Here is a 27,596-nt window from a genome sequence, read left to right as displayed (position 1 = left end):
AAGATTAGGTTGCAGTCGGAGCTGGAGTGGTTTCAGCTTGATTTAAACTCTGCTCCAGCCTCATGAGTTAAGGAAAAACCATCTGGGTTTTTTTGTTTTTGTTTTTGTTTTTGTCTCTGCCCTGAGTCCTGATGTAGTTGTTAGTTAAAGAATAAAGTTTTAAATAAGTAAAAAAACAAAACAAAACAAAACAAAAACGAAAAGAAAAGAAAAAGAAAACTGCAATGAGATACCATTTCACCCCAGTTAAGATGGCTTTTATCAAAAAGGCAGGCAATAGCAAATGCTGGTGAGGATGTGCAGAAAGGGAAACCCTTATACCCTGTTGGTGGGAATGTAAATTAGTACAACCACTATGGAAAACAGTATGGAGGTTTCTCAAAAAACTAAAAATAGAACTACCATATGACCCAGCAGTCTTACTGCTAGGTATATATCCAAAAGAAAGGAAATCAGTAGTATATTGAAAAGATACCTGCACTCCCATGTTTGTTGCAGTACTATTCACAGTAGCCAATATGTAGAATCAACCTAAGTGTCCATCAGCAGATGAATGAATTATATAAATTGTGGTACAAATACACAATGGGATATTAATATGTAGCCACAAAAAAGACTGAAATCCTGCCATTTGCAACAACATGGATGGAACTGGAGAACATTATGTTAAGTGAAATAAGCCAAGCATAGAAAGACAAGTCTCACATGTTCTCACTAATATGTGAGAGTTAAATGTTAAAAAATAATTTATCTCATGGAGACAGAGACTAGAATGATGTTACCAGAGGCTGGGAAGTGTAGCAGGGAGGAAGGGGATAAAGTAGGGGTGATTAATGGATGCAGAAATATAGCTGGATAGTTAGGTAGAATGAACAATATTTGGTAACACAACAAAGTGACTATAATCACCAATAAGTTAGGGTATATTTAAAAATAACTAAAAGAGTAGAATTGGAGTATTCCAACACAAAGAAATATTAAATGCCTGAGGTGTTGGATACTCTAGTTACCCTGATTTGATTAATTCACATTGTATGCCTATATCAAAACATCACATGTGTCCATAATAGATGTACAACTATTATGTATTCATAATAAAAATATATATATATAAATAAAAAAAGAAGTGAGACTTAGGGTGAAAATTACCATCCCCTTGTTTGAGCCTGTATTAGAATTCTCTTATTCATTAATTCACTTATATTTTAATTCATTAATTTATTTTATGTTCATTTATATATTTTTTTTTTTTTTTTGAGACAGAGTCTCGCTTTGTTGCCTAGGCTAGAGTGAGTGCCGTGGCATCAGCCTAGCTCACAGCAACCTCAAACTCCTGGGCTCAAGCGATCCTCCTGCCTCAGCCTCCCGAGTAGCTGGGACTACAGGCATTCGCCACCATGCCCGGCTGATTTTTATATATATATATTAGTTGGCCAATTAATTTCTTTCTATTTTTATGGTAGAGACGGGGTCTCGCTCAGGCTGGTTTTGAACTCCTAACCTTGAGCAATCCGCCCGCCTCGGCCTCCCAGAGTGCTAGGATTACAGGCGTGAGCCACCGCGCCCAACCCATTTATATTTCTTATTCATTAATTCACTTATATTTTCTCACTTTCTTTCTGGCATTGGTCACAATTTTTCAAGGGTAAATTGACCATATTTTGCCATTCATTGGACAGATTTTCTTTCCTTTGTAAAAAATGCTAATTTGTATTTACAAATCTCAAAGGATTTGATTTGGAGTTGGGGTTGCCAGATTGAAGTTATGCTTTAGGATGATTGTGGCAATGTTTGTTTTTTTTTGAGACAAGAGTCTCACTCTGTTGCCTGGGCTAGAGTGCTGTGGTGTTAGCCTAGCTCATAGCAATTTCCAACTCCTGGGCTCAAGCGAACCTCCTGCCTCAGCCTACTGAGTAGCTGGGACTGGAGGCACGTGCCACCATGCCCGGCTAATTTTTTTTATATGTTTTTAGTTGGCCAATTAATTTCTTTCTATTTTTTAGTAGAGATGGGGTCTCACTCTTGCTCAGGCTAGTTTCGAACTCCTAACCTTGAGTGATCCTCCTGCCTTGGCCTCCCAGAGTGCTAGGATTACAGGTGTGAGCCACCAACCCTGGCCAAATTGTGGGAATGGTAAGATTAGATTCTAGAATACATAGATTGTAGATAGAGAAATCAGGAGACCATGTATTTCTCTTAATAGATTTAAGGCTCTTATTAATTATAGTGTTAAGGTTCAATGAGGGGGAGGAGAGAGGAGGAGAGTGGTAAAAACCTAATTTAACAGGTACAATGAACACTATTAGGGTGGTGGACACACTAATAACCCTGATGTAAGCATTATAGAAGCTATCCATGTAACAAAATCATCAGTACCTCCTTAATATTTTGAAATAGAAAAGAAAAGGATCAATGAGACATGTTTTTAGGAATAAGGAACTAAAAAGATTAGTACCAAATTTCTTTTTCTGTGTTATGGTTCAAATGAAATTTAAGGATTTTGTATGCTAGAATAGTTGTTTAAAGGACAAGAAACAGTTCTTTAAAATGCCCGTCAATAGATTTCATAGGTTTAAAGTCTCTGTGAACACTTACTATGGATTGATTTAGAATAAAATAAACTTTTCTGCTTGTTATTACACTCTTCACTGATACTTCCATTAGTCAGTTTTTTTTTTTTTGGCTTGCTTTTATTGTGTAGCAGTAAGCTTATTATTGTGTTGTAATTTTTCTATTAAATCTAAAGTGCAATATTTCAAATGGTACCACTGGACTAGTACTAATGGAACCATAGTCTAGGTTGACATTGTTGAAAGACAAATCCATTTTTCTATAATTGTAGAATTTTAATTAAATTCTGAGTTTTTAGTGCAAAATGCTATCCTTTGAAATACCTCTGACAGTTGGTCATCCAGCCTCAGTGTAACAATTATAGGGAACATGCTACTTCCTTGGAAGTTCATGTGTATTTGAACCAGAATCTTCACCATTGATTAGATTTGGTATTCTAACTTTCTCAAGTTACATAGAAAAGAAAGGATCCCTCTTACTTTGGTCATCCTGTTCGAATAATTGGTACATGTGTCAAATTCTGCAAGTTTTGTCTTCTGCTATGTAAACATAGCAATGTTCAATTGTTGCTCATGATAGTTGACATTTATTGAGTACTTGCTATATCACTTGTCTTCTAAGTACTTTATGTGTGTTAATATGTTAATATATTACATGTAATTGTATAATTATAATTATATATTAATAAATATATTGACAATATATGTTAATCTTCCCCGAAACACCATGAAGTAGATATTTATAATTGTATCAGTTTTGTAGTTGAAAGAACTGAGGCACAGAGAAGAAACCTTCCTGTGGTTACAAACCTAGGAGATAGTGGAGCTTGGATTTGAATCCAAGCAGCCTCTCTCCAGAAACTCAACTTTTAGCAGCAACGGTGCTGTCTTACAAGATACAGTTGTCACATTATTTCTTTCTTTTTTTTTTTTTTTTTTGAGACAGAGTCTCACTTTGTTGCCCAGGCTAGAGTGAGTGCCATGGCATCAGCCTCGCTCACAGCAACCTCAGTCTCCTGGGCTCAAGCGATCCTCCTGCCTCAGCCTCCCAAGTAGCTGGGACTGCACCATGCCCGGCTAATTTTTTGTATATATATATTTTTTAGTTGGTCAATTAATTTCTTTCTATTTTTGGTAGAGACGGGGTCTCGCTCAGGCTGGTTTCGAACTCCTGACCTTGAACAATCCGCCCGCCTCGGCCTCCCAAAGTGCTAGGATTACAGACATGAGCCACCGCGCCCGGCTTTTTTTTTTTTTTTTTTTTTTTGAGACAGAGTCTCACTTTGTTGCCCAGGCTAGAATGAGTGCCATGGCGTCAGCCCACATTATTTCTTTTAAGGCTTTCTATGGGAGCCACTCTTATTCTATAGCTTTTAATATTCTTAAATAAAATATTGTATTCTATCTATACTCTCCTTAGTTTATGAATACATTGAGAGTGGCTACTTTTTTATTCTGAAACCTATTCAGTTGATTAAGAGTTGTAGTGTGACATACACCTGGATTCTAGAATCTAAATACCCAAACCACTTTTTTAGGCCTCACTTGATATGGTAGATTTTTTTGAACCTCAATATAGAATATTACCTTTATCCTCAATTATATTTCATCGTGTTAATTTTAGCTTATTTTTCTAAATAGTTTAATTTTTCTCTAAAAACTTATTTTTTATAATTTAAAGTTTATACTTAGATTTCACTGGCCTACCTTCTGTATCTTTATCCAGAGTTTTGTTTAAAATATTGAACAGTTCTGTCACCTGCTAGTGAAGACTTCCTTCTACATTCATATTAATTTTATGTATAACTGTTAAATAGCTACCAATCTTCTGTCCAAATGACACATCAAAAAAAAAAAAAAATAGCTACCAATCTTCATTTTCTTCTTTGCCATGTAAATCTGACTTTTTATGAATAGCTTTACTTTTTGGAATAGACTAGACAATGAAATAGAGGCAGTTTCTCAATATTAAACAGTTCTCCTTAGGTTATCAACTATGCCCTATGCCCAAATATATTAATGGCATGGGTCCCTATGCTTTTCCTAATATTAAAATTTAAATATCTGATTATCTTCTTTTTTCCCCACCTACAGCTGCATCTGATTATCTTCTATTAGGGTCAGAATTTCAGGCCTGGGTGGGGGTGGTGGCTCACTCCTGTAATCCTGGCACTCTGAGAGGCCAAGGTGGGAGGATTGCTTGAGCTCAGGAGTTCGAGACCAGCTTGAACAAGAGAGAGACCCCTTCTCTACTAAAAATAGAAAAAAATTAGCTTAGCATGGTGGTGTGCACCTGTAGTCCCAGCTACTTGGGAGGCTGAGGCAGGAGGATGGCTTGAGCCTAGGAGTTTGAGATTGCCGTGAGCTAGGCTGACTCCACGGCACTCTAGGCCAGGCGACAGAGCAAGACTCTGACTCAAAAACAAACAAAAAAAGAATTTCAAACCTGGAATATTCCCCCCTTAAAGTAATATCTTTAGAAGCAGTTATTTATTTATTTATTTATTTATTTATTTATTTATTTATTTATTTATTTATTTTGAGACAGAGTGTCACTTTGTTGCCCAAGCTAGAGTGAGTGCCATGGCATCAGCCTAGCTCACAGCAACCTCAAACTCCTGGGCTCAAGCAATCCTGCTGCCTCAGCAAGTAGCTGGGACTACAGGCATGTGCCACCATGCCCAGCTAATTTTTTGTATATATATTAGTTTGCCAATTAATTTCTTTCTATTTGTAGTAGCGACGCGGTCTTGCTCTTGCTCTTGCTCAGGCTGGTTTCAAACTCCTGACCTCGGGCAATCCTCTCGTCTCGGCCTCCCAAAGTGCTAGGATTACAGGCGTGGGCCACCACGCCCGGCCTAGAAGCAGTTTGATTCTACTTAATGCAGATGGGCAATTGAGCCCCCAGTTCATATATCATAGAGCATTGGACAAAACTGTATTTAATGGAATTAGAAACAACAGAACAAAAGTAGTGGAAAGGATAAATAAATCCCAAAGCTGGTTCTTTGCAAAGACCAGTGAACTAAATGAATTGTTACAGAACTGCAAATTCTGGCTCATACACCTGATGTGCAGCTAAAGCCAACCATTGTGATACTGGTGCTTGGAGATTAAATTTGGCGAAGGCAAGAAGACGGAGAGAGCAGAATCTTTCAGATCTATCTTAATAAAAGGATGAAGCAGGGAGCTTTTCCTATGTTGTTAGGAAGAGGGGGAGTTTCGGAGTACTGAAGCGGGTAGTTTGTCTATGTTGGTTTTAGTTTCAGATAATACCTTGAGTAACCCAGATTTCTGGGCATCAGCAGTGAGTCACAACTTTCTCAAGGGCATTCATTCCTCCTGCAAAACAAACTCGTAGATTTTCCTCGTGATGCTGGAGTTTTTGCCACCTGCTTGACAAAGAAACGATACATAAGCAGTTAATAATTTCTGTGAGAAGGGATGCTGACCAGGAAGCAGGCAGTTAACATGTGCAAGCAAAGAAGGGTCTAGTGAAGTTTTATATTATTTCAGTCATTAAAAAAATGCTGGGGCACTAAAATGTCAAGGGGCACAGCTATAAAACCTATTTCCTGAGGGAAAAGAATAGAGTCAAAATATACAAGATTAGGAGTGAGGAAACACCATAGACCCCAAATATAGAAAAAATTAATTTTTTGCAAGTTTTCTTGAGAAAATACATATAATGCTATGGTGCCAAAGTTATTTCAAGAGGAAATGGGTCATGTTATAGCAAAATACAAATGAGTAAAATTGACCTGAGAAATAAAAACTTGAATTGACCAGTTCCCATGAAAGGATTCAAAAGATGATTAAAGATTTGTCCTTGAAAAAAGCAGTATAGCAGATGGTTTTGCAGCTGAATTTCATTTAATTGTTGAAGAAGAAACACATCATCATCATAAGAACAAACCCTGTTCTCCACTATCAAACATGCAGAGCTACTTAGTGCATTCTGTGAAGCACATAAACCTCTTTTTTTTTTTTTTTTGAGACAGGGTCTTGCTCTGTATCTGGGGCTACAGTGCAGTAGTGTCATCATAGCACTCCATCCTTCAACTCCTGGACTCAAGCATTTCTCCCACCTTGGCTTCCCAAAGTGCTAGAATTACAGACATGAGCCACAGTGCCTGGCCTGTGAAGCACATACACTTTTATCTCTGATCAAAATGCTGCTAATCCTGATAGAAGCATCAAAGAGAGCAGAATGAAAAAGAAATGCTACCAATGAAGATCAACCTTACTTTTGTCTAGAAATATAAAATTTCAAAATACAATATTAGTCAATGGAATGTAAGTATGAAGCAACAGATTGATAATGCACTTTGATCCAGTAGAGTATATTGCATCAATGCAAGGATCATTAAGTATCAAATCTTAATGTAATGTGAACAAATGAAGCAGGAAATTTAGTAAGCCATTAGTAACTGTTGAGAAGGCATTTGATAAAGGTCATCAAGACTTTTTCTAATAAAATATCTAAGTGAATTAAGAATAGAGGGAAATTGGCCGGGCGTGGTGGCTCATGCCTGTAATCCTAGCACTTTGGGAGGCCCAGGCGGGTGGATTGCTCGAGGTCAGGAGTTTGAAATCAGCCTGAGCAAGAGCAAGACCCCGTCTCTACTATAAATAGAAAGAAACTAATTGGCCAACTAATATATATAGAAAAAATTAGGCGGGCATGCTGGCATATGCCTGTAGTCCCAGCTACTTGGGAGGCTGAGGCAGCAGGATTGCTTGAGCCCAGGAGTTTGAGGTTGCTGTGAGCTAGGATGACGCCAGGGCACTCACTCTAGCCTGGGCAACACAGTGAGACACTGTCTCAAAAATAAAAAAAATAAAAAAGAAAAGAATAGAGGGAAATTGTAGCAAATCCCCTAAATATCAAGATCACTAAAATTAAGAACTTGATGAGGGTGCCCATGACCACATTTGTATTCAGTGTTTTCTTAGAGATTCTAGTAAAGGCATTATAACAGTAAAGTTAAATAATTGGTGTTGTTTTTTTTTTCTTATTTTCTTTTTTCTTTTTTTTTAAATTTTTGGCCCATTCATGTACTGGTGTTAATATTAGAGAGTAAGTAAACACTATAATTGGTGTTAATATTAGAGAGTAAGTAAAACTCATGTTTTCCAGTTTATTTAGAGAATAGCCAAGGGAACAGAAAAGGATTAGTGAGGAGATGTGTCTTATAGTTATAAAAATATTCTGTACAGAGGTAATTAATATAGTATTTGCATGGACAGTCTAGCAGAAACAAAATAGAGAATCCAGAAATCTATTATATGTGCAAATTTAATAAGTGATAGAGGTAGTATTACAGTTCAGTGGGAAATGAGTAGATTATTTAATAAGTGGTGCTGGTACAACTGCCTTGCCCATCTGGAAGAAATAAAATTGGGTTCTTGTCTTAAGATAAATTCCAGGCCGGGCGCAGTGGCTCACGCCTGTAATCCTAGCATTCTGGAAGGCCAAGGCGGGTGGATTGCTCGAGGTCAGGAGTTTGAAACCAGCTTGAGCAAGAGCAAGACTCCTTCTCTACTATAAATAGAAAGAAATTAATTGGCCAACTAATATATATAGAAAAAATTAGCCGGGCATGGTGGTGCATGCCTGTAGTCCCAGCTACTTAGAAGGCTGAGGCAGAAGGATTGCTGGAGCCCAGGAGTTTGAGGTTGCTGTGAGCTAGGGACTCTAGCCCAGAACAGAGTGAGATTCTGTCTCAAAAAAAAAAAAAAAAAAGATAAATTCCAGATGGATTAAAACCTTGTGAAAATTTGTAAGGATATTCTACAGATTTAGTTATACAAACTAGGATGAAGGGAACTTGAATCTCAGAAACTCAGAAGCTATTTTAATGGTAAAGGATACCATAGGGAAGTCAATGACAGTATTGGCCTTAAGACAGACATAAACCAGTGGAATAGAATAGATAGCCCCAGATATCAACCATCATGTGCTGTATGTGGTCAAATGATTTTTGACAGTGATGCCAAGGCCATTCAGTGGGGAAAGGACAGTCTTTTCAACATTGTGTTGAGTAAACTGTATATCCACATGGAAAGGAATGAAATGGGACCCTTACTGTGTACCACATACAAAAATTAACTCAAGTGGATCAGAGACCTAAGACGTAAAGAGGCAAAACTAACTCTTAGAAGAAAACATAGGGAAAAACTTGGATCTTGGATTTGGCAGTGATTTCTTGAATATGACACCAGAAACATAGGCAAAACTTTCAACTGGCTTCAATTAAAGCCATATTTATGGCTGGGTGTGGTGGCTCATGCCTATAATCCCAGCACTTTGGGAGGCTGAGGTGGGACAGTTGCTTGAGGTCAGTAGTTCAAGACCAACTTGTGCAACACAGCAGGTCCCCATCTCTTAAAAAATTTTTTTTACCATGTTCCATTCTTTCCTTCCTTGCATGTTCTTTCCATGTGGCAGGTGTTCTGCTAGGTGCCTATGATAGGAAGATACATAAATCATCAGGACTTCAAATTGCTCACTGTCCGATATAAGAGGTAGGCACAACTCCTAGAAGAAAACATAAGGGGTAACAAAACTCCACTTGTATGCCCTGAATCTACTGAAATAAGAAAACATAAGGGAAAACTTCTTGACATTGGTCTGGGGAATGATTCCTTGGATATGACACTGAAAGCACAGGCAACAAAAGCAAAAATAGATAAGTGAGACTACATCAAACTAGAAAGCTTCTGTACAGCAAAGGAAACAGTCAACAAACTGCAAAGGCAACCTAAAGAATAGGAGAAAATAATTGGAAGCCCTATATTTGCTAAGGAGTTAATATCCAAAACACATAAGGAAAACTTGTACAACTTAATAGGAAAAAAATTAAATTAAAAAATCAAATAACCTGTTTAAAAAGTAGGTAAAGGGCTTGAATAGACATTTTCCCAAAGAAGAGCTGTATAAAATGGCCATCAAGCATATGAAAAGATGCTCAACATCACTAATCATTAGGAAAATGGAAGTTAAATGAAGTATCACTTCAAACCCAAGTGTCCATTGACTGAGGAATGGATAAACAAAATGTGATATACAGTAGAATGTTATTCAAACTGGAAAGGAAAGAAATTCTGATACATACCACAACATGGATGCACCTTGAAGACATTATGTTAAGTAAAATGTGAGAGTCACAAAAAGATATTCTGTATCATTACACTTGGGAGGTACCTAGTCAAATTCATAAAGACAAAGTACAATAGTGATTGCCTGAGGAATGGGAGGTTAATGACTGTAGAATTTGAGTTTTGCAAGATAAAGAGTTCTGGAGATTGGTTAACAGTATAAATGTACTGAATGCTACTTAACTGTCTTTATGCTTTTAAAGATGGTTAAGATAGTAAATTTTATGTATATTTTACCATAATTAAAAAACTAAGTTTGAAAAAATATTCTGCAACATACAACACAGAGGATTAATTTTACAAGAAAAGGCTATGGATCTGATAGTAAAAAGCACAAATGATTTAAAGAAGCAGTTTTTTTTTTTTTTTTTTTCTTTCTTTTTTTTTTTTTTTTTTTTTCTCTTTACCTCCAAACTCCAGGAAGAAGGAAGCAGTTTTTAAAAGAGCAAATCCAGGAGGCCATAACATTCATGAAAAGACACTCAGACTTACTGGTTGTTAGGGTAATGCAAATTAATTTAACTACTAGTGAAATATAACAATATGTCCATCAAATGACAGAATTTAAAAAACAATATCTTTTGCTAGTAGAGAAAATGGTGCTGTTGTACAGAACATGGTATTCCCTCATGATGTTAGTGAAATGCATGTCAGTATAGTCCCTTTGGAAAGTAATCTTGCAAGACCAACCAGCCCATGTAAGATTATAGTTACAAGGATATTTTTCCCATCCAAGTACTAACCAGGCTGGATCTGCTTAGCTTCTGAGATGAGAAGAGATCGGGCACTTTCAGGGTGGTATGACTGTAGACTACAGGGATATTTTTAATGATAGAATGTGGAGACAAAGTGGCACAATGTGGAAACAGTAAATGTCATGAATAGAAGAGTTGATTGAGGCCGGGTGTGGTGGCTCACGCCTGTAATCCTAGCACTCTGGGAGGCCGAGGTGGGCGGATTGCTCGAGGTCAGGAGTTTGAAACCAACCTGAGCAAGAGTGAGACCCCAGCGAGACCCCGTCTCTACTATAAATAGAAAGAAATTAATTGGCCAACTGATATATATAGAAAAAATCAGCCGGGCATGGTGGCACATGCTTGTAGTCCCAGCTACTTGGGAGGCTGAGGCAGGAGGATCGCTTGAGCCTAGGAGTTTGAGGTTGCTGTGAGCTAGGCTGACGCCACGGCACTCTAGCCTGGGCAACACAGTGAGACTCTGTCTCAAAAAAAAAAAAAATATAGAAGAGTTGATTGAATAATTTATGCAGTGCAGGCATCATGAGGTATTGCATATCCATGAAAACAACATAGGAGGATGTCCATTAAAGTATTACTGAAACAAGAAAAGCAGGATTCAAAAAAGTGGTAAATGATTGCATGTTTGTTGAAGTAACAGTGACAAATAAGGCGATGTATATTTGTGTATGACTATGTGACCATAGAAAAATGTTGAAGGATATATACAGGTTTTATGGTATGGATATGCTGATGATAAATTCAGCTTTTGTATGCCTAAAGAAGTCTTTATTTTAATTTTGTTCTGTAAGATATTCCCCAGGTATGGAATTCTAGGTTGACAGTGTTCTTTCAGTACTTTAAAGATGTTGTCCCACTGTTTTCTGGCTTGCGCTATTGCCAGTGAGAAGTCTACTGTCATTTCTTGTTTCTCTGTACATTGTGAGTCTTGTTGGCTGCTTTTAACATTTTTTTTCTGTTCCGGTGTGGTTATAGACCTTTTCTTCTTCTCTTTTCTTTTCTTTCTTTTCTTTTTCTTTTTTTTTTTTTTTTTTTACTAATTTTAAGCAACTTGTTTTTGATGTACCATAGTGTAGTTTGTTCATGTGTTTTGTGCTTTGAGTTTGACTTGCTTGTGAAACTGTAGGGTTATAGTTTTTGTCAAATCCTGAACATTTCCCCATCTATCTCACTAATGCTCTGATTTAATTCTTTAAATCTTCTCTATGTGTTTTAATTTGGATACTTTCTTTTGCTATGCCTTCAAGTTCATTATTCTTTTGCATTGTCTAATTTGCTGTTATCTCATTCACAGTATTTTTCACCTCAGATATTGAGTCTTTAATCTGTGCAGAAACTTAATTTGTGTCTTTTTTTCCTGTCTTCCATGTTTCTCCTTAACATGTGTATGCCAGGGCAACAGAATGAGACTCTGTCTCAACAAAAAAAAAAAAAAAAAAAAAAGCTCAAAAAGAAGTCTTAAGGCCGGGCATGGTGGCTCATGCCTGTAATCCTAGCATTCTGGGAGGCCGAGGCAGGCGGATTGCTCAAGGACAGGAGTTCGAAACCAGCCTGAGACCCTGTCTCTACTAAAAATAGAAATTAATTGACCTCGAAACCAGCCTGAGACCCTGTCTCTACTAAAAATAGAAATTAATTGACCAACTAAAAATATATATACAAAAAATTAGCCAGGCATGGTGGCGCATGCCTGTAGTCCCAGCTACTCAGGAGGCTGAGGCAGGAGGAGTGCTTGACCCCAGGAGTTTGAGGTTGCTGTGAGCTACGCAGATGCCACGGCACTCACTCTAGCCTGGACAACAAAAGTGAGACTGTCTCAAAAAAAAGAAAGAAGTCTTGAAAGGAATAAATTGTTCCAAAGGAACTGTGTCCTAGAACTAAGCATAAGGACATTTAAGGAAATGAAAAAATTTAGTACCCAACAAGGTAAAAATCACAATGGCTGGCATCAAATAAAAAATCACACACAGGCCAGGTACAGTGGTTCACACCTGTAATCGTAGCACTCTGGGAGGCTGAGGGGGGAGAATCACTTGAGGTCAGGAGTTTGAGACCAGCCTGAGCAATAGCGAGACCCTGTATCCACTAAAAAAAAAAAAGTAGAAAAAATTAGCCTGACGAGTGTCTGTAGTCCCAGCTGCTCAGGAGGGTGAGGCAAAAGGATGGCTTAAGCCCAGGAGAATGAGGTTGCTGGGAGCTAGGCTCCTGACCTTGAGTGATCCGCCCACCTGGGCCTCCCACAGTGCTAGGATTACAGGCGTCAGCCACCGGGCCAGGCCGCTTTTTGAGCTTTTTAAAGGCAGAACCAAAGTAACCTTTAGGTTAAAGACAATTTTTTTCCCCATTACTGAAGTGATATCCTTCTTAGTACTCCTCTCTATTATGAAGAATTTCAGCTCTGGCTAGTGGGAACACAAGTAGCCCTATGTAGGCTTTGAGACTTGTTCTACCTACTCCTTTCCTGTGGTTCTTTCACTAGCTTGGGGGTAATCACATGTATGTGTTCACCTGTGCTCAGCTGAATGAATATTTAATGGTAGCCCTTTACAGATCTCCAGAACTCATTCACTGTCTATATGATTCTTTCCTCTCTGTTATCGCGATCTAACCGCCCTGGCCTCCCTAAAGTCTCCACTCAAGGAGACTTGCCAGATCTGTTTTCTCCTACTGCAATGTGACCTAGACATTCTCTCCAGGCAATAAGTTGGGGTAGTCATAGGGCTCACCTTGTTTTTATCTTCTTAGGACCAGTGTCCTGCACTGCCTGTTGTCCATTTCCCGAAAAACACCGTTTTATATATTTTGTCAGTTTTTTTAGTTATTTAAGATGAGAATGTAAATCTGGACTCTGTTTGTTACTCCATCTTGGCCATCAGTGACAGTAATTGGGTAGGAGGGCAGAGAAACCTAACCAAAAAAGGAAGTGAGAGGTTAGGTGGGAAAGATTGTCAAACCTTTCCCCAAACATAAATAGAAAATATTAGCAAATATTGTAAATTTAACTTCATGCTCTGAAAGGCTGGGGCATGGCTTATTTAATATTACGTAGTAATGTAACATTACTAGTGAAAACATAGAAATGTTTTCACTGTTAACCCTAGAGTGGTTCCTGGTGAATTTTGTGAGTTGCAGTATAATAGTGAATTGATTATTTGATTTTGCTTAACATTCCTTTTTGTTTTTAGTGGTTTACTAATGTGTTAATATTTCAACAAACTGCCGACAAACGCTATTTATAGGCTATGGGGTAACTAAGGGGTTGTATACAGCATAAACTATTACATCCACCTGCAGGTTTATTGAATAACTTACAAACCATAAAAGAAATTAACTTGAGAACACTATTTGGGAAAGAGTTAAGGAACTTACCAGTATAGAATGAAACAGTATGAAAGTTTTACATTCAGAAATATTATATGTTTATTAAATATTATATATATATAGTGTTCTTAAACCCCAAAGATGAACTAAGGTCAAGAAAAGCCCTGTTACTAAAAATGTACAACCAAAAGAAGATCTGGAAATACTGAATTAGACTTGCGATCTTTATTCGGAAGTCACACACTTTACTGGAACTAAGCACTGTGAACGCAGTAAAGTTTGCATTCTGTCTAGGGATCCTGGTCTTCTGAGCTCAGACTGGTGATGGGGGTGTTGTAGCTTTTGTGGGTAGAAGCAAGAATGTTGCTAAATGTCCTGCAAGGCATAGGACAATCCCTTGCAACAAAGAATTACCTTGCTCTAAGTGTCAATAGTGCCAGGATTGAGAAATCCTGATATAAAGGGCCTCTCCTGGTATAATGCCAGGATTTCTTTTTTTTTTTTGAGACAGAGTCTCACTTTGTCACCCAGGCTAGAGTGAGTGCCGTGGCGTCTGCCCAGCTCACAGCAACCTCAATCTCCTGGGCTCAAGCAATCCTGCTGCCTCAGCCTCCCGAGTAGCTGGGACTACAGGCATGCGCCACCATGCCCGGCTAATTTTTTCTATATATATTAGTTGGCCAATTAATTTCTTTCTATTTAATAGTAGAGACGGGGTCTCGCTCTTGCTCAGTCTGGTTTCGAACTCCTGACCTCGAGTGATCCGCCCGCCTCGGCCTCCCAGAGAGCTAGGATTACAGGCGTGAGCCACCGCGCCCGGCCTAATGCCAGGATTTCTGATGACTGCTTTTATATTATCAGTAGGGGCTGCTGTTAGTGGGAAAAATGAAGCTTTCCATTTGAAGTTTCGTTTCACTTCCTATTCCACCCTAAGGATATCTTTTTTAAAAAAAGATAAAAAAAGCTTCAAAATTGAATGACTTGCATATTCCCCCTTTAATTTATCCATAAAAAGTGAAATAGAATAGAGGGAAAAAACAGCAAGTCATGGAGAACCAAACTTATATTTGTTTGTAGGTGTCAATTTTAATAAAATGTTTATTTGGTAGAGAAATTTCTAATGTTCAAATTAACTTCAATTATGAAAACTTACTTAGGTATTTGAAAACATACTCTTTTCCAGGGTAAACTTGTAAACATGTGTCATTCTTATGTTATCTTTTATTTAAATTATTTTTAATAAGTTAGTTTTTTGGGTTTTTTTTGAGACCGAGTCTCTTGCTCTGTTGCCAGGTTTACAGTGCAGTGGTGTCATCATAGCTCACTGCAACCTCATGGGCTCCTGTCTCAGCCTCTTAGGTAGCTAGGACTATAGGTCTGTGCCACCACACCTGGCTAATTTTTCTATTTTTTGTGGAGATGGCATCTTGCTCTTGCTCAGACTGGTCTCAAACTCCTGGCCTCAAGCAATCCTCCCACCTCGACCTCCCAAAGTGCAAGGATTATAGATGTGAGCCACCTCGCCTGGCCAGAAGCATCTTTAAATTAATTTTTTGTGTCACTTTTCCTACAGGTATTACCTCATTTTGAAAGCTTTGGGAAACAGGACAAAATTTCTAACAAAATGTCAGCTTTTCGAAATTATTGTCCACATTTGGATTCTGTTGGTGAAATAACAAAAGAAGATTTGATTCAAAAATCTCATGTAAGATATAGATTTTTCTTCTATAAAACATTATATTCACTTTTCTTCCAATTATGCATTTTTTCCATGAATTACTATAGTACTCTATGTTCATCAGTCCCTTTTTAAAATATGTGTGATATTATTAATGAATTGTGTTTGGTTGTGTCAATATAATAAATGTCATTTCGATTTCTTTTCATAGGGTACTTGTCAGGATTGTAAAGTCAGAGGACCAAATCTTTGGGCATGCCTGGAGGTATGTGTATGTTTTTTCCTGAAAAGTTTGCTACAGTAATAGTAAATGTAAATCTGGTTAATGATAACCAGAGTAAATTTTGACACTTAAAGGGATTTTTGTAAATAAACAATAATCTTTTTTAAAGATCATTATTGATAACAATGAATTAAACTTTGGAAGGATTTTAACTTGTAGTGGTTCTGCAGAGTTTTTAGTAAATCATCCTGAGATACTTTACTCTTGCCTTTTATTAGAAATGTTGTAGCTTTTAGCTTAGAAATATATATTCTGGTTGTATTTCGTGCCTTGTACTTTTTGGTTAAATTAGTTAACAATGGAAAGTCATTTAATTATTGAGTCAAAACATGTAACCAAAACTTAATTGGAAATATAATTGTAATGCTATTATAAATATACCCATGTAAAATATCTTATTTTTCTTCCTGTATAATTACAGAATAGATGTTCATATGTTGGCTGTGGTGAATCACAAGTAGATCATAGCACCATACATTCTCAGGTATGTGTATAAAAATGTTTCACACAAGACATTTTAAAAAGAGAGCCTGAAGGAGAGGGACTCAATATAACATTATTAATTCATGTTGCAATTCAAAATTTTGTGTTCTTTTGAGTTAAAACTTCACTTATACTTTTTGTGAAAGATAGAAGGGTGCTATTAGGATAATTTATAATTATGAAAGTATTGATTTAAAAAGTATGCATCCAGGCCTGGCTCGGTGGCTCACGCCTGTAATCCTAGCCCTCTGGGAGGCTGAGGCAAGGGAATTGCTCGAGGTCAGTAGTTCAAAATCCAGCCTGAGCAAGAGCGAGACCCCGTCTCTACTATAAATAGAAAGAATTGGCCGGGTGTGGTGGCTCACCCCTGTAATCCTAGTACTCTGGGAGGCCGAGGCGGGCAGATTGCTTGAGGTCGGGAGTTTGAAACCAGCCTAAGCAAATCTCTGCTATAAATAGAAATAAATTAATTGGCCAGCTAAAAATATATATACAGAAAATTAGCCGGGCATGGTGGCACATGCCTGTAGTCCCAGCTACTTGGGAGGCTGAGGCAGTAGGATTGCTTAAGCCCAGGAGTTTGAGGTTGCTGTGAGCTAGGCTGATGCCACAGCACTCACTCTAGCCTGGGCAACAAAGCCAGACTCTGTCTCAAAAAAAAAAAGTATGCATCCAGATATATGGAGGTGATAGCTGGAATATTAGAAGGTTATGGAGGTTGAAGTCAGAGAGTGGATGCTTAGGTTTGTGACACGGCCTGGCTAACTTGAAGTCTCAACTCATATCCTATTGCCTTTTCCTGCACATCATCCTAATTAGAGTCTCCTTTCTACTTTGCTCTGGTTATTTGGTACTTCTCATGTAACTGTGGCATGCCTATTTTATAGTGTAAGGTAGAGCTCCCATTATACACTTAAAGTTTCTCAAATGCACTGTTTTTAAGATGCACATTGATGTTTCTACAACATCGACTGTTCTCAACCAGGATTCCTCAAGAGACTTAATTAAGCCCATATACCCAAAGCTCTAAGGCATCATTGTGCATGATTTGCTTCTCCTTTGTGCATCTAGAATGGTACTTGCTATGTATCATCCTTGGGAGAATTGTGAAATCAGTCACTCAAGTCATTTTCTGTAGGGTTTAATTATCTTGCAAAATTCTGGTTGAGAAAGGCTGGACTTTTATCTCTTCATGATCATATATTCCCTATTACTTGAGTTAGTCTATGCTTTGACCCATGTCATTTCTGTTCTTTTGCCATTCTGATTTCCTAAAATAGTTATTTGCTATTGTCAATTATTTTCTTGTGTTATACTTACTTGTGCGATGTGGAGATACTCTTGCATTTATCTTTGTATAATGAATAGTGGGAGGAAAATGACAATAGAATAATTTTTAAAGTGGGCTTAGATATTGTTACTATTCTCTATACTTTAGCAGTTTATCTAAAAATGTTTTTTGGTGCTCTAAGTTACCTCTTTTGAATATGTTGTTGTTCATCAAAGGCCAGCAATTTATTTTCTATGATCTTTTGAAGAAATGTTTTCAAGTATGTCTAATTTTGGCTCCTCTTCTCCCTCTTCTATGAAATTCTGCAGGAGACAAAGCATTATCTGACTGTGAACCTTACCACTCTTCGAGTATGGTGTTATGCTTGCAGCAAAGAAGTATTTTTAGATAGGAAATTAGGAACTCAGCCTTCATTGCCTCACGTAAGACAACCTCACCAAACACAAGAAAACAGTGTCCAGGTAATAATCTAAATCCATTTAGTTAAGGTATCAAACATTCAGGTAATAGTTTCTTAATTTGTCAGATAGTTGAGATTTATAAGAAATCCTGCCTTATATGTACTTTTTTTTTTTTTTTTTTGAGACAGAGTCGCGCTTGTTGCCCAGGCTATAGTGAGTGCCGTGACGTCAGCCTAGCTCACAGCAACCTCAAACTCCTGGGCTCAAGTAATCCTTCTGCCTCAGCCTCCCAAGTAGCTGGAACTACAGGCATGCGCCACCATGCCCGGCTAATTTTATATATATATATATATATATATATATATATATATATATATATATATACCGATTAATTTCTTTCTATTTGTAGTAGAGACGGGGTCTCGCTCTTGCTCAGGCTGGTTTCGAACTCCTGACCTTGAGCAATCCGCCCGCCTCGGCCTCCCAGAGAGCTAGGATTACAGGCGTGAGCCACCGCGCCCGGCCCCTTATATGTACTTTAAAAATTTTTTCTGATGTGCCTCTGTCTCCTTAAATGAAGCACTGTGCTCTTCTTTCATAGCATACAGTGATAGATTAGGGTGAAATTGAAGCCCACATGTCTGAAGATGAAAAAGTAACTCATGAATTTTAAAAGCTTTTTTAAAAAAGCAGTTTAGGTAGTCTTTATTTTTTTCTAGTAAATATGATTGAAGGAGAGAGAGGAGATAGGCCATCTTTGATAGGGAATGGCAGGTACTATCAATAATTCAGCTTCTTTTCCTTTTCTCCACTCCCTTTTGTATTACTGTGAACATTTTACTAATTATGGAAAACCATATAAAACATAATAAAGTTTAGCATTGGTCTTTGGTTAAAGACTTTTCTCCCTTTGGATCAAGAGACTTATAGAACATATGTATAAGCTTACTTTTAAAATTGATCACTTAATTTCAGAATTTTCCAGTTATATAAAAATAGGAAAAAGGGTCTGGGCATGGTGGCTCACACTTGTAATCCCAACACTTTGGGAGGTCAGGGTGGGATAATCACTTGAGGCCAGTAGTTCAAGTCTAGCTTGGACAACATAGTGAGACCCTGTCTCTACAAAAAATTTGAAAAATTAGTCAAGTGTGGTGGCGCACACTTATAGTCCCAGCTACTTGGGAGGCTGAGATAGGACTGCTTGAGCCCAGGAGTTCAAGGCTGCTTTGATCTATAGCCATGCCACTGCACTCCAGCATGGGTGACAAAGTGAGACCTTGTCTCTTGAAAAAAGGTAATAGGAAAAAGGAATTGAAGAAATTAGAATAGTTGGCTTCTAACTTATTCTGATCATCTTTTGTTTTTTTGAGACAGTCTTGCTCTGTTTTCTGATTAGAATGCGGTGGCATCATAGCTCAGGGCAATCTCAAACTCTTGGGCTTGAGTAATCCCTCTGCCTCAGCCTCTGGAGTAGGTGGGACTACAGGCCTGTGCTACCATACCCATCTAATTTTTCTATTTTCAGTAGAGACAGGGTCTTGCTGTTGCTCAGGCTTTTCTTGAACTCCTGAGCTCAAGCAGTCCTCCTGCCTGGGCCTCCTAGAGTGCTAGGATTATAGGTGTTAGCCACCACACCTGGCCTCTGATCATCATTTGATTTGAGTAACAGCAAATTTTTCTCATGTATATTATATTAATAGAAATAACATTTTTCTGTTCTCGTTCCTTGATACCAACTCTTAGATTTTTCTGTTGTATCTTTGTATACCATTCTTATGGTAGACATTTGTGATAGTAAATTTGCTTACCTTACACATTATGTAACTTAAGGTGGCTAGATGTTAGACAAGGAATATTTTACATTTCTAGCTTCACAGTTGAATACACCATTCCTATTTCTCCCTATTTATCGTTCACAAATGTGTTTAGTCTTTTTCAGAAGTCCTGATAGTGTGAAAATAAGAATTTTCTTGAGTCCTCTTATATTATTAACAAAAGTGTGATGTGATGACTCAAAGTCATCCTTAATCACATAAGGAACTGATAATCTGTAAGGGCAAAATTATCAGCATACTTACTAAAGAAAAGCAAGTTAAATAAGCCATCTGTTGCCATTTCTGCCAGAAGAGATTGAGATTGCAAACTCCAGTGAATGTTGAATATGATGGAATATGTAATAAGTATAGTGACACTTTCCTGATGGCTTGTAGATAGTTTGCTGGTGACTTATAAATATATTATCACATAAAAGGCATGAACTTAATTTCATGCAACTTCCTTATGATCCCATTGTTGAGAAATTAAGAAGAAAAAAGTAACTCATATTTCTTTAGAAGTGCAAAATTTATAAGCTGTTTGAATCCAGTTCACTATAGCATTACTTGTAAGGAAGCAAAACATTGGAAACCATGCAAATGTCATTAATAAGATTTTTCAAATGGAAATGTTTTCTAGGTGGTAACATTTTGAATGATTTCTTTTAAGCCTCTGTACTTAAATATTTTGTAATGAACATGTACCATCTTTATAAAAACAAAGTTAGAATACAGGACCTACTTAAACTTACAATATCTACAGATGTCAGGAATGTGAAAGTATAAAGTGGGTGGATGTAAGTGCATATGCCTGCATTGTAGGGGTGGGATAAGGCTATAATAATCTGGAGAACTGGAGTACATGCTAAATGCATGCTGCTCTTCAGTTTCCATCTCCATCTGATTGTTGCTGAATGGGTGCAGTTTATTTCGATCTTCTAATATTTTAAGAGAACTTGCAAATTCTAGTTTTTCTGTTCCTGGTGATTTTTTAAACTTTAGCTCTTTTTGTTGTTGTTTTTAAACTGTGGGCTATTGCTCTGCATAATCCCCACTAATACGAAGAGGGGAAAGAAATTAAATTTAAAAAGTTAAAAATTTGGCTGGGCATGGTCGCTCATGCCTGTAATCCTAGCACTCTGGGAGGCTGAGAGGCAGGAGGATCACTTGAGCTCAGGAGTTTGAGACCAACCTGAGCAAGAGTGAGACCCCATCTCTACTAAAAATGGTAAAAATTAGCTGGGCGTGGTGGCGCACGCCTATTCTCCCAGCTACTCAGGAGGCTGAAGCAAGAGGATCACCTGAGCCCAGGAGTTTGAGGTTACTGAGAGCTAGGCTGACCACCATGGCACTCTGGCCGGGGCAACAGAGGTGAAACTCTGTCTCAAAAAAAAAAAAAAAAAAGTTAAAAATTTTTAAAAATGAAAAAAAAAAGTGTGGGCTAGCATTTGGCTAACAGGTCACCAGTTGTAACTTCTGAATGAAGCCAGTTCTTGGAAATTAATTTTAAAATATTTTTTGTTAAAATAAGAGACAACGTGGTATCGATAGTGTACTTAGGAGTTCTTTTTAGCTGCCTTGTGATGCCATTTAACTGGCATTAGTTGTTGGGTTTTAATTTTAAAAAGTTATAAAAAGTGGGTTTGTTACTCAAGTACATATGTTAACAAAACTTAGGATGACATGCTGTTTGTTACCTAATGTAGATCCTTATTTCCTTCAAAATATTAATGTAAATTTTATACTCTTATTGCTAATACAAATTCTTAGGGTTCTACTATTAAAGTAACATTCCAATTATTTCTATAGTGTAGATGTTATATAAATAAAAGTATGCTTTTAACCTAAGGATTTGTTCAAGTGTACTATCTTTTTTTGTTACCAAGGATTTTAAAATACCTAGTAATACAACATTAAAAACTCCTCGGGTTGCTGTATTTGGTGATCTGGATATAGAAGTGGAAGAAGAAGATGAATTTAAGGCAAGAGGTAAAATAATTCTTCTGTGTAACACTCCTTTATATGGCACTGAAACTGTATAATGGGAAAATTTCAAAATATGGAGGTGAAAGGGACTTGATGATAAAAGAACTCTGAAATTTGGCCTAGTAAATTGTATTTGCAAGCAAACTTTTGATTTCTGTGTTATCAGTTTACCAAAGCTGGGATCCTAATTACTCTTTGGCATTTGAGCCCTATGGTCCTTTTTGCTTACCTTGCCTTTTGAAGTCTGTTTGCACAGTGGTTCTCAATCCATTTTTCTATTCTTAACCTGTCATTCATGGGGATTGGTGGGAAGTTATTAGGGTATCCTCTTAGCAGAATTTCTTAGAGCTGCGGTCCCCAACTCCTGTTAGGGAGTAGACCACAGAGCTCTGACACCCTCACTGCCGTGACCCCCCCCAACGCCAAATTGTCTTCCATCAAACTTGGCACGGGTGTGGAGGGGTACGTGGGGTGTATGTGTGTGCACAGCAGAAGGTGAGTGGTGGACATATGAGTGAGGGAAGCTTTATCTGTATTTATAGCCACTCTCCTTTCCATTGCATCACTGACATCACCACCTGAGCTCCCCTCCCACCCCTAGTTCATGGAAAAATTGTCTTCTATGAAACTGGTCCCTGGTGCCAAAAAGGCTGGGAACTGCTGTTTAGGGGTAACATTCATTTAGAAAAAGAATCAGATGATTCTGATACTCTGCCTTGTTCCCCATTCACTCTCTCTCAACCCCTACATTGAGAACCGGTCTATTAGAATTTTCTGTATTCTTTTAAGCCTATAGTTCTTAGTATAAACTTACATTTTTCAGCTTTTCAATTGTTATTAGGTATATATTTAGTGTGTATATAGATATTTATCTGGAAATTAACACTTTGGTATAAGTTTAATGTTACTTGAGATAATTTATAAATACTTTATATATTTCTGTATTTTAGCCCATTAATTTAGCCTACACTATTAATTTTTTTGGTTACTTATCAAGTGTTAATTCAGCCATGTTTCAGAGATTCCTAGAAGTTTAAATTTTCTTTGTATTGCTGTAAATTCAAATAGCATTTATAATTTTATTTTTTAAGTATAAGTATGTTATTTTTAAGTATAAGTATTTTAAGTATATTTTTAAGTATAAGTATGTTATTTCATCTTTTAATAATGGAGTGATGAAAGTGAACTTGAATATATGTGGAAGAAATAACAATAGTTCAATGACTTCTTTATTGTATTAGCTTGAGCCATATGAAATTGCCATTTTTGTAGGTTGAATGTTAGTCGTTTCCTATGGTTCAACCTAATATTACTTTCAATTCAATACATTGAAATGGGAGGGGAAAAGATGCTTATCATTTATCATGATGTGAATTTTTTGCATTGTCATTAAACTACTTTCTCACAATAAACTTCCGTTTATAATGGGAAATATAAGTCTCCGCTAGTGCTCTTTAAAAATGTCTATTCTTAGTGAAATGAAAGGCTGTTCTTCCTGTGTAAATATCAGAGGTTGAACCAAGTAATCCTTGAATTTTATCTAAAGCTCAAAATTTTGGTGATTATAATTTTGTGATTTTGATTTCCAGAAGTGTGACCTCTCTGAGTTGTTCAGGTTACTATTTTATATTTATATGGTCCTTATTGTCCTTTGGGAACCATGTTATTCACCCAAAAAATTGAGTCATTTTGTATTATTGAATGATGACTTAATTTATATTCTTTCTTAATAGGTCTTACAGGTTTGAAAAATATTGGAAATACTTGTTATATGAATGCAGCTTTGCAGGCTCTTTCTAATTGGTAAGTAGAGAAATTAATTTTGGTTTTTTGTTTATATAATTTTTAAATTCACTTTTTGAGCAGAAAACTATGCTATTGTAGTAGTTGACTAACTCTCAAGGTAAAGTATACAAGAATCTGGTTTGGGACATAATCTGTTGTTGTCCCAATGGAGTTTACTCTGTGTATACCTATAGTTTCTTGAGGCTGTTGGGCCTGGCTTAGCCCTTAGGTAGTTGTGTGTCTTTGAGCAAGTTATTTGTTTTTTATATCTAGAAAATGAGGAACTGGAACTAATTAATTCTTCAGATTACTTTTAGTTCAGAGATCATATGGAAATATTTTATATTTTTCTGTGGGTGGAAAGCTTCTAATAAATTATTCAGATTTTTTTTCCTTATTGTAGCCTCTAAAGTAGATAGGCCAGGTGGTATTACTCTTAAGATTAGATGCATTGAGTCAGGACCAGAATTCAGAAATCACTAACTTTGACATTACCTTTTCTAGTAGATTGAATTTTAGAGCAGTGGTTGGAAACTGAACATATTTGTGAAAAAATCCCAAGCACTTCTGGTCCCAAGTATTTCAGATAAGGGATACAGGTTGAGTCTGAAACACTTGGGACCAGAAGTGGTTGGGATTTTTTCAGATTTTTGAATATTTGCGTTATACTTACCAGTTGAACATCAGTGCCTAAACTGAAAATCCAATATTTGAAATGCTCCAATGAGCATTTTCTTTGAGCATCATGTCAGCACTCAAAAAGTTTCAGATTTTAGAACATTTTGAATTTTGGATTTTGGGATTAGTGATATAAAACCTGTATATCTGCCCAAAATAGTTTCATTTTTATTATATATAACCCTTTATAAATGCTTTATCTTTCGTTGTCTTATGTTTCATAAACCTTTAAAATAAAGAGAACTCAATTTTTATTAAGTGATGAGAGAGCACCTCTTTGAAGAAGTGACATTTAATCTGAAACCTGAATAGTGAGTATGAGCTGTTTGTATGAAAAGATGGGTAAAACATTCCAAGCAGAAAGATCAGCACTTTGTAAGCAGCCTTGGGGTAGAAAAGAGCTCTATACCTCTGAGGAACTGGAAGAAAATCTATATGACAGGAGTATAGTAATGGAGTGAAGAATAGGGGTCTAGGTCATGTAGGCCACATTACTTAGATTCAGTATAGTAAGACACTATTGAAGTGTTTTTACAATGGGGTAGTCAAATAATCTAACTTACATTTTTAAAAGATTACTATGGTTGCCGTGTGTACAGTGAATTGGTAGAAGAAGAGAATGCAATCTAGTAGATCAGCTAGGAGATTATTACAGCAATTCAGGCAAGAAATGGTGGTGGCTTGTACTATTTAGGGTGGTATGAAAGAAGAGGAGGAATTGAAGATAAACATTTTTAGGAGAATGATTGGTTGATAGGATGTGGGTTAGAGTAAGTGGAGAAAGGGAGAAGGAGATTCAAGGTTTAATAATATAATCATATAATGAAAGAACTGTAGGTTAATGCTATTGTTATTTTTATACATGTAAGAAAACTAGACATAGAAGTTTAAATAACTTTGCCAATTTAACCAGCTAGTAAGTACTAGGGTAGAATTCTAAATTTGAGGTTTATATGTGTGTGTTTGTTGCTCTAAATCCTTTGATGTTGATTGCCGTACAATACTGCTTCCACAGATTTACTTTGCAACTTCTTTGATTTCATTGGAAAACATGTAGCCGATAAGGTTACATTGTTTGTTACATTGCAAAGAGATGGCTTAGTAACTATCCAAATGCCTTCAAAGGATGGTTAATTTATTGCAGGTCAGGATTTGGTTCTTTGCCCACGTGGTTTCTTATAACTGAATAGATTCATGGAGGTTCCCTCAAGCTAATCAAACTCATAAAAGATGATACTGCCTTATAAATTGCTAACTTGAGTCACCAACAGATAACAGTACCACATACTAAAATGTAGAAGCTTGGAGGAAGAGCAGGTTCACTTGAAAGTTATATTTTGCGCATGTTAAATTTGAAATACCATGATGGCCTTCAGTTTGGGCATTTATAAATCTGGAGTTCAACTAACATGGTTCACTTCATATAAATTCGGCCATAATTGACATATGGGTGAAAATTTTAGATAACCTAGGTGAAGGAGTATATAGGGAAGAGGAAAAGTTACAGAATCAAGTCCTGAGGAACCTTTTTATTTAATATTTAGATGTCTGAGAGCAGAAGGAGCAATAAAGGAAAAGGAGTTGCCAGAGAGGTAAAGTAGAAAAGTGCATCACAGTAGTCCAAAGATTTGTTCAAGAATGAGAGAGTAGTCACTTGTAACAAGTGTTACCGAGAAGGAACTGAAAGGTATCAACTGGACCTGGCAGCATGGAGAACTTTGATATATATGGTGGGGCCAACTCTGATTTGAATGATCAGTTGAGCTCTTTTAGAATATGAAGGTGAAGCTGTAAAAGGCAGCAAAGGAATAACAGATACAGAGATATATGTGCTGTCAATTCATTTAATGACCTGAAATTAATCAGTGTTAAACTTTGATTCCACTCTGATATTTTTCTCTTTTTTAAATTAGCCCGCCTTTGACACAGTTTTTTCTTGATTGTGGAGGACTAGCTCGAACAGATAAGAAACCAGCCATTTGTAAAAGTTATCTCAAGCTAATGACAGAACTGTGGCATAAAAGCAGGTATGTACTTACTATATTTCTCTTCTTTTATTTTTAACTATTATAAATATTAAACAGGTTCAGTTCTATTTATAGACCTGAAAAAAGTGGAAGAGAGACAGATTTGAGAGAGTTCAGTTCAGTTTCATGCATATTATACTTGCAACTGAAAATCCAAATGAAAGCGTCATAGGAGTTGAGAATTATTTGGACTGGTAGTACAGCGTTGAAGTGCTAAATCTGCGATTACTGAAGCTTTTGAATTTTAATGCAGCAGTAGGCATTCTCACAATACTAAAATCAGACCCTATATTCCTATGTTAATGTTATCCTGTTTATGTATATTCTTTGTTATGTTTATACTTTGTTCTAAGGTTTAGCATTAGGATAATTATTTGCTGTAATATGGTAATAATTTTGTTTAAGAACTATTCAGGAAACTGCATTTTTGAAAAATCTTACAGTGGAGCCTGATCATTTATTTGGGGGAGGAGAGTAATAAAATATCAATTAAAATATCACTAATGTGTTCTCATGTACTTATGAAACATAATACTGGGCAGATTTGAATGATTTTTTGGAAATATAAATAATTTTCAATTTATTTAGCATTTTGAATTCTTGGTTGTTAATTTCTAAAACAAAAGTTAAAAATCCCCAAAATTTCTCTTTAAAAATGTATTCTTCAGGCCAGGATCTGTTGTGCCAACAAATCTGTTTCAAGGAATTAAAACTGTAAATCCAACATTTCGGGGGTATTCTCAGCAGGTTAGTATATTGCTTTTCATTCATAATTTTAATGATCTTAAATAAATTTGGAAAATGCTATTAGGCTTTTTGTCTGTTTATGTCATTACTTCTTCGTCCTTATTTACCAAATTAGTAATCTATTATCATGTTTGTTTATGGTTTTCCAACTTTTAGTTTCATTATATATTAATATTTTCATATAATATTATTTATAATTTTTATATAATATATATTATAATTATAATCAATAATTATATAATATAATTATTACTATAATATATTAACAATTAATATAATAAATATAATGATATGACATATTATATTCTTAGTATAATATTAATATAATATAATGATTGATATAATAAATATAATAATTAATATAATATAATTAGCAAATATATAATATAATTATATAATTATAATATATATTATAATTATAATTATTATATAATGTTATTTATTATATATTTTTCTAGAAACTTTTAAATGTGGGGTGGGTAGATATATCAATATATTTCTCGTAGCTTTTAGCTTTGAGTTACATACTCAGAGATTAGAAATTTTCACCAATATTTTCTATATTTGATGCTTTCATTTTTTACATTTAATTATTCAGTACATCTGGCATCTA

The 27,596-nt window shown here is 36.3% G+C and overlaps 1 protein-coding gene across 2 annotated transcripts in view; it reads left to right on the top strand.

The window, feature by feature from the left end:
• USP33 (ubiquitin specific peptidase 33) overlaps nucleotides 1–27,596 on the top strand; it is a 65,354-nt gene that overhangs the window by 6,829 nt on the left and 30,929 nt on the right. For both annotated transcript variants that reach the window (XM_075999476.1, XM_075999472.1), the window contains exons 2-9: nucleotides 15,381–15,512; nucleotides 15,697–15,750; nucleotides 16,190–16,252; nucleotides 17,851–18,003; nucleotides 21,647–21,749; nucleotides 23,480–23,549; nucleotides 26,123–26,236; nucleotides 26,905–26,983. In XM_075999476.1, coding sequence (XP_075855591.1) covers nucleotides 15,432–15,512; nucleotides 15,697–15,750; nucleotides 16,190–16,252; nucleotides 17,851–18,003; nucleotides 21,647–21,749; nucleotides 23,480–23,549; nucleotides 26,123–26,236; nucleotides 26,905–26,983 — 717 coding nt within the window. In that variant the 5' untranslated portion in view covers nucleotides 15,381–15,431. The remainder of the gene's footprint in view (nucleotides 1–15,380; nucleotides 15,513–15,696; nucleotides 15,751–16,189; nucleotides 16,253–17,850; nucleotides 18,004–21,646; nucleotides 21,750–23,479; nucleotides 23,550–26,122; nucleotides 26,237–26,904; nucleotides 26,984–27,596) is intronic.

This window comes from Microcebus murinus, chromosome 2, assembly GCF_040939455.1.
Source record: "Microcebus murinus isolate Inina chromosome 2, M.murinus_Inina_mat1.0, whole genome shotgun sequence".
In the NCBI taxonomy this organism is placed as follows: domain Eukaryota; kingdom Metazoa; phylum Chordata; class Mammalia; order Primates; family Cheirogaleidae; genus Microcebus; species Microcebus murinus.
Note: the sequence above shows the minus strand (reverse complement) of the source record. Positions and strands in the feature narration are given on the sequence as shown.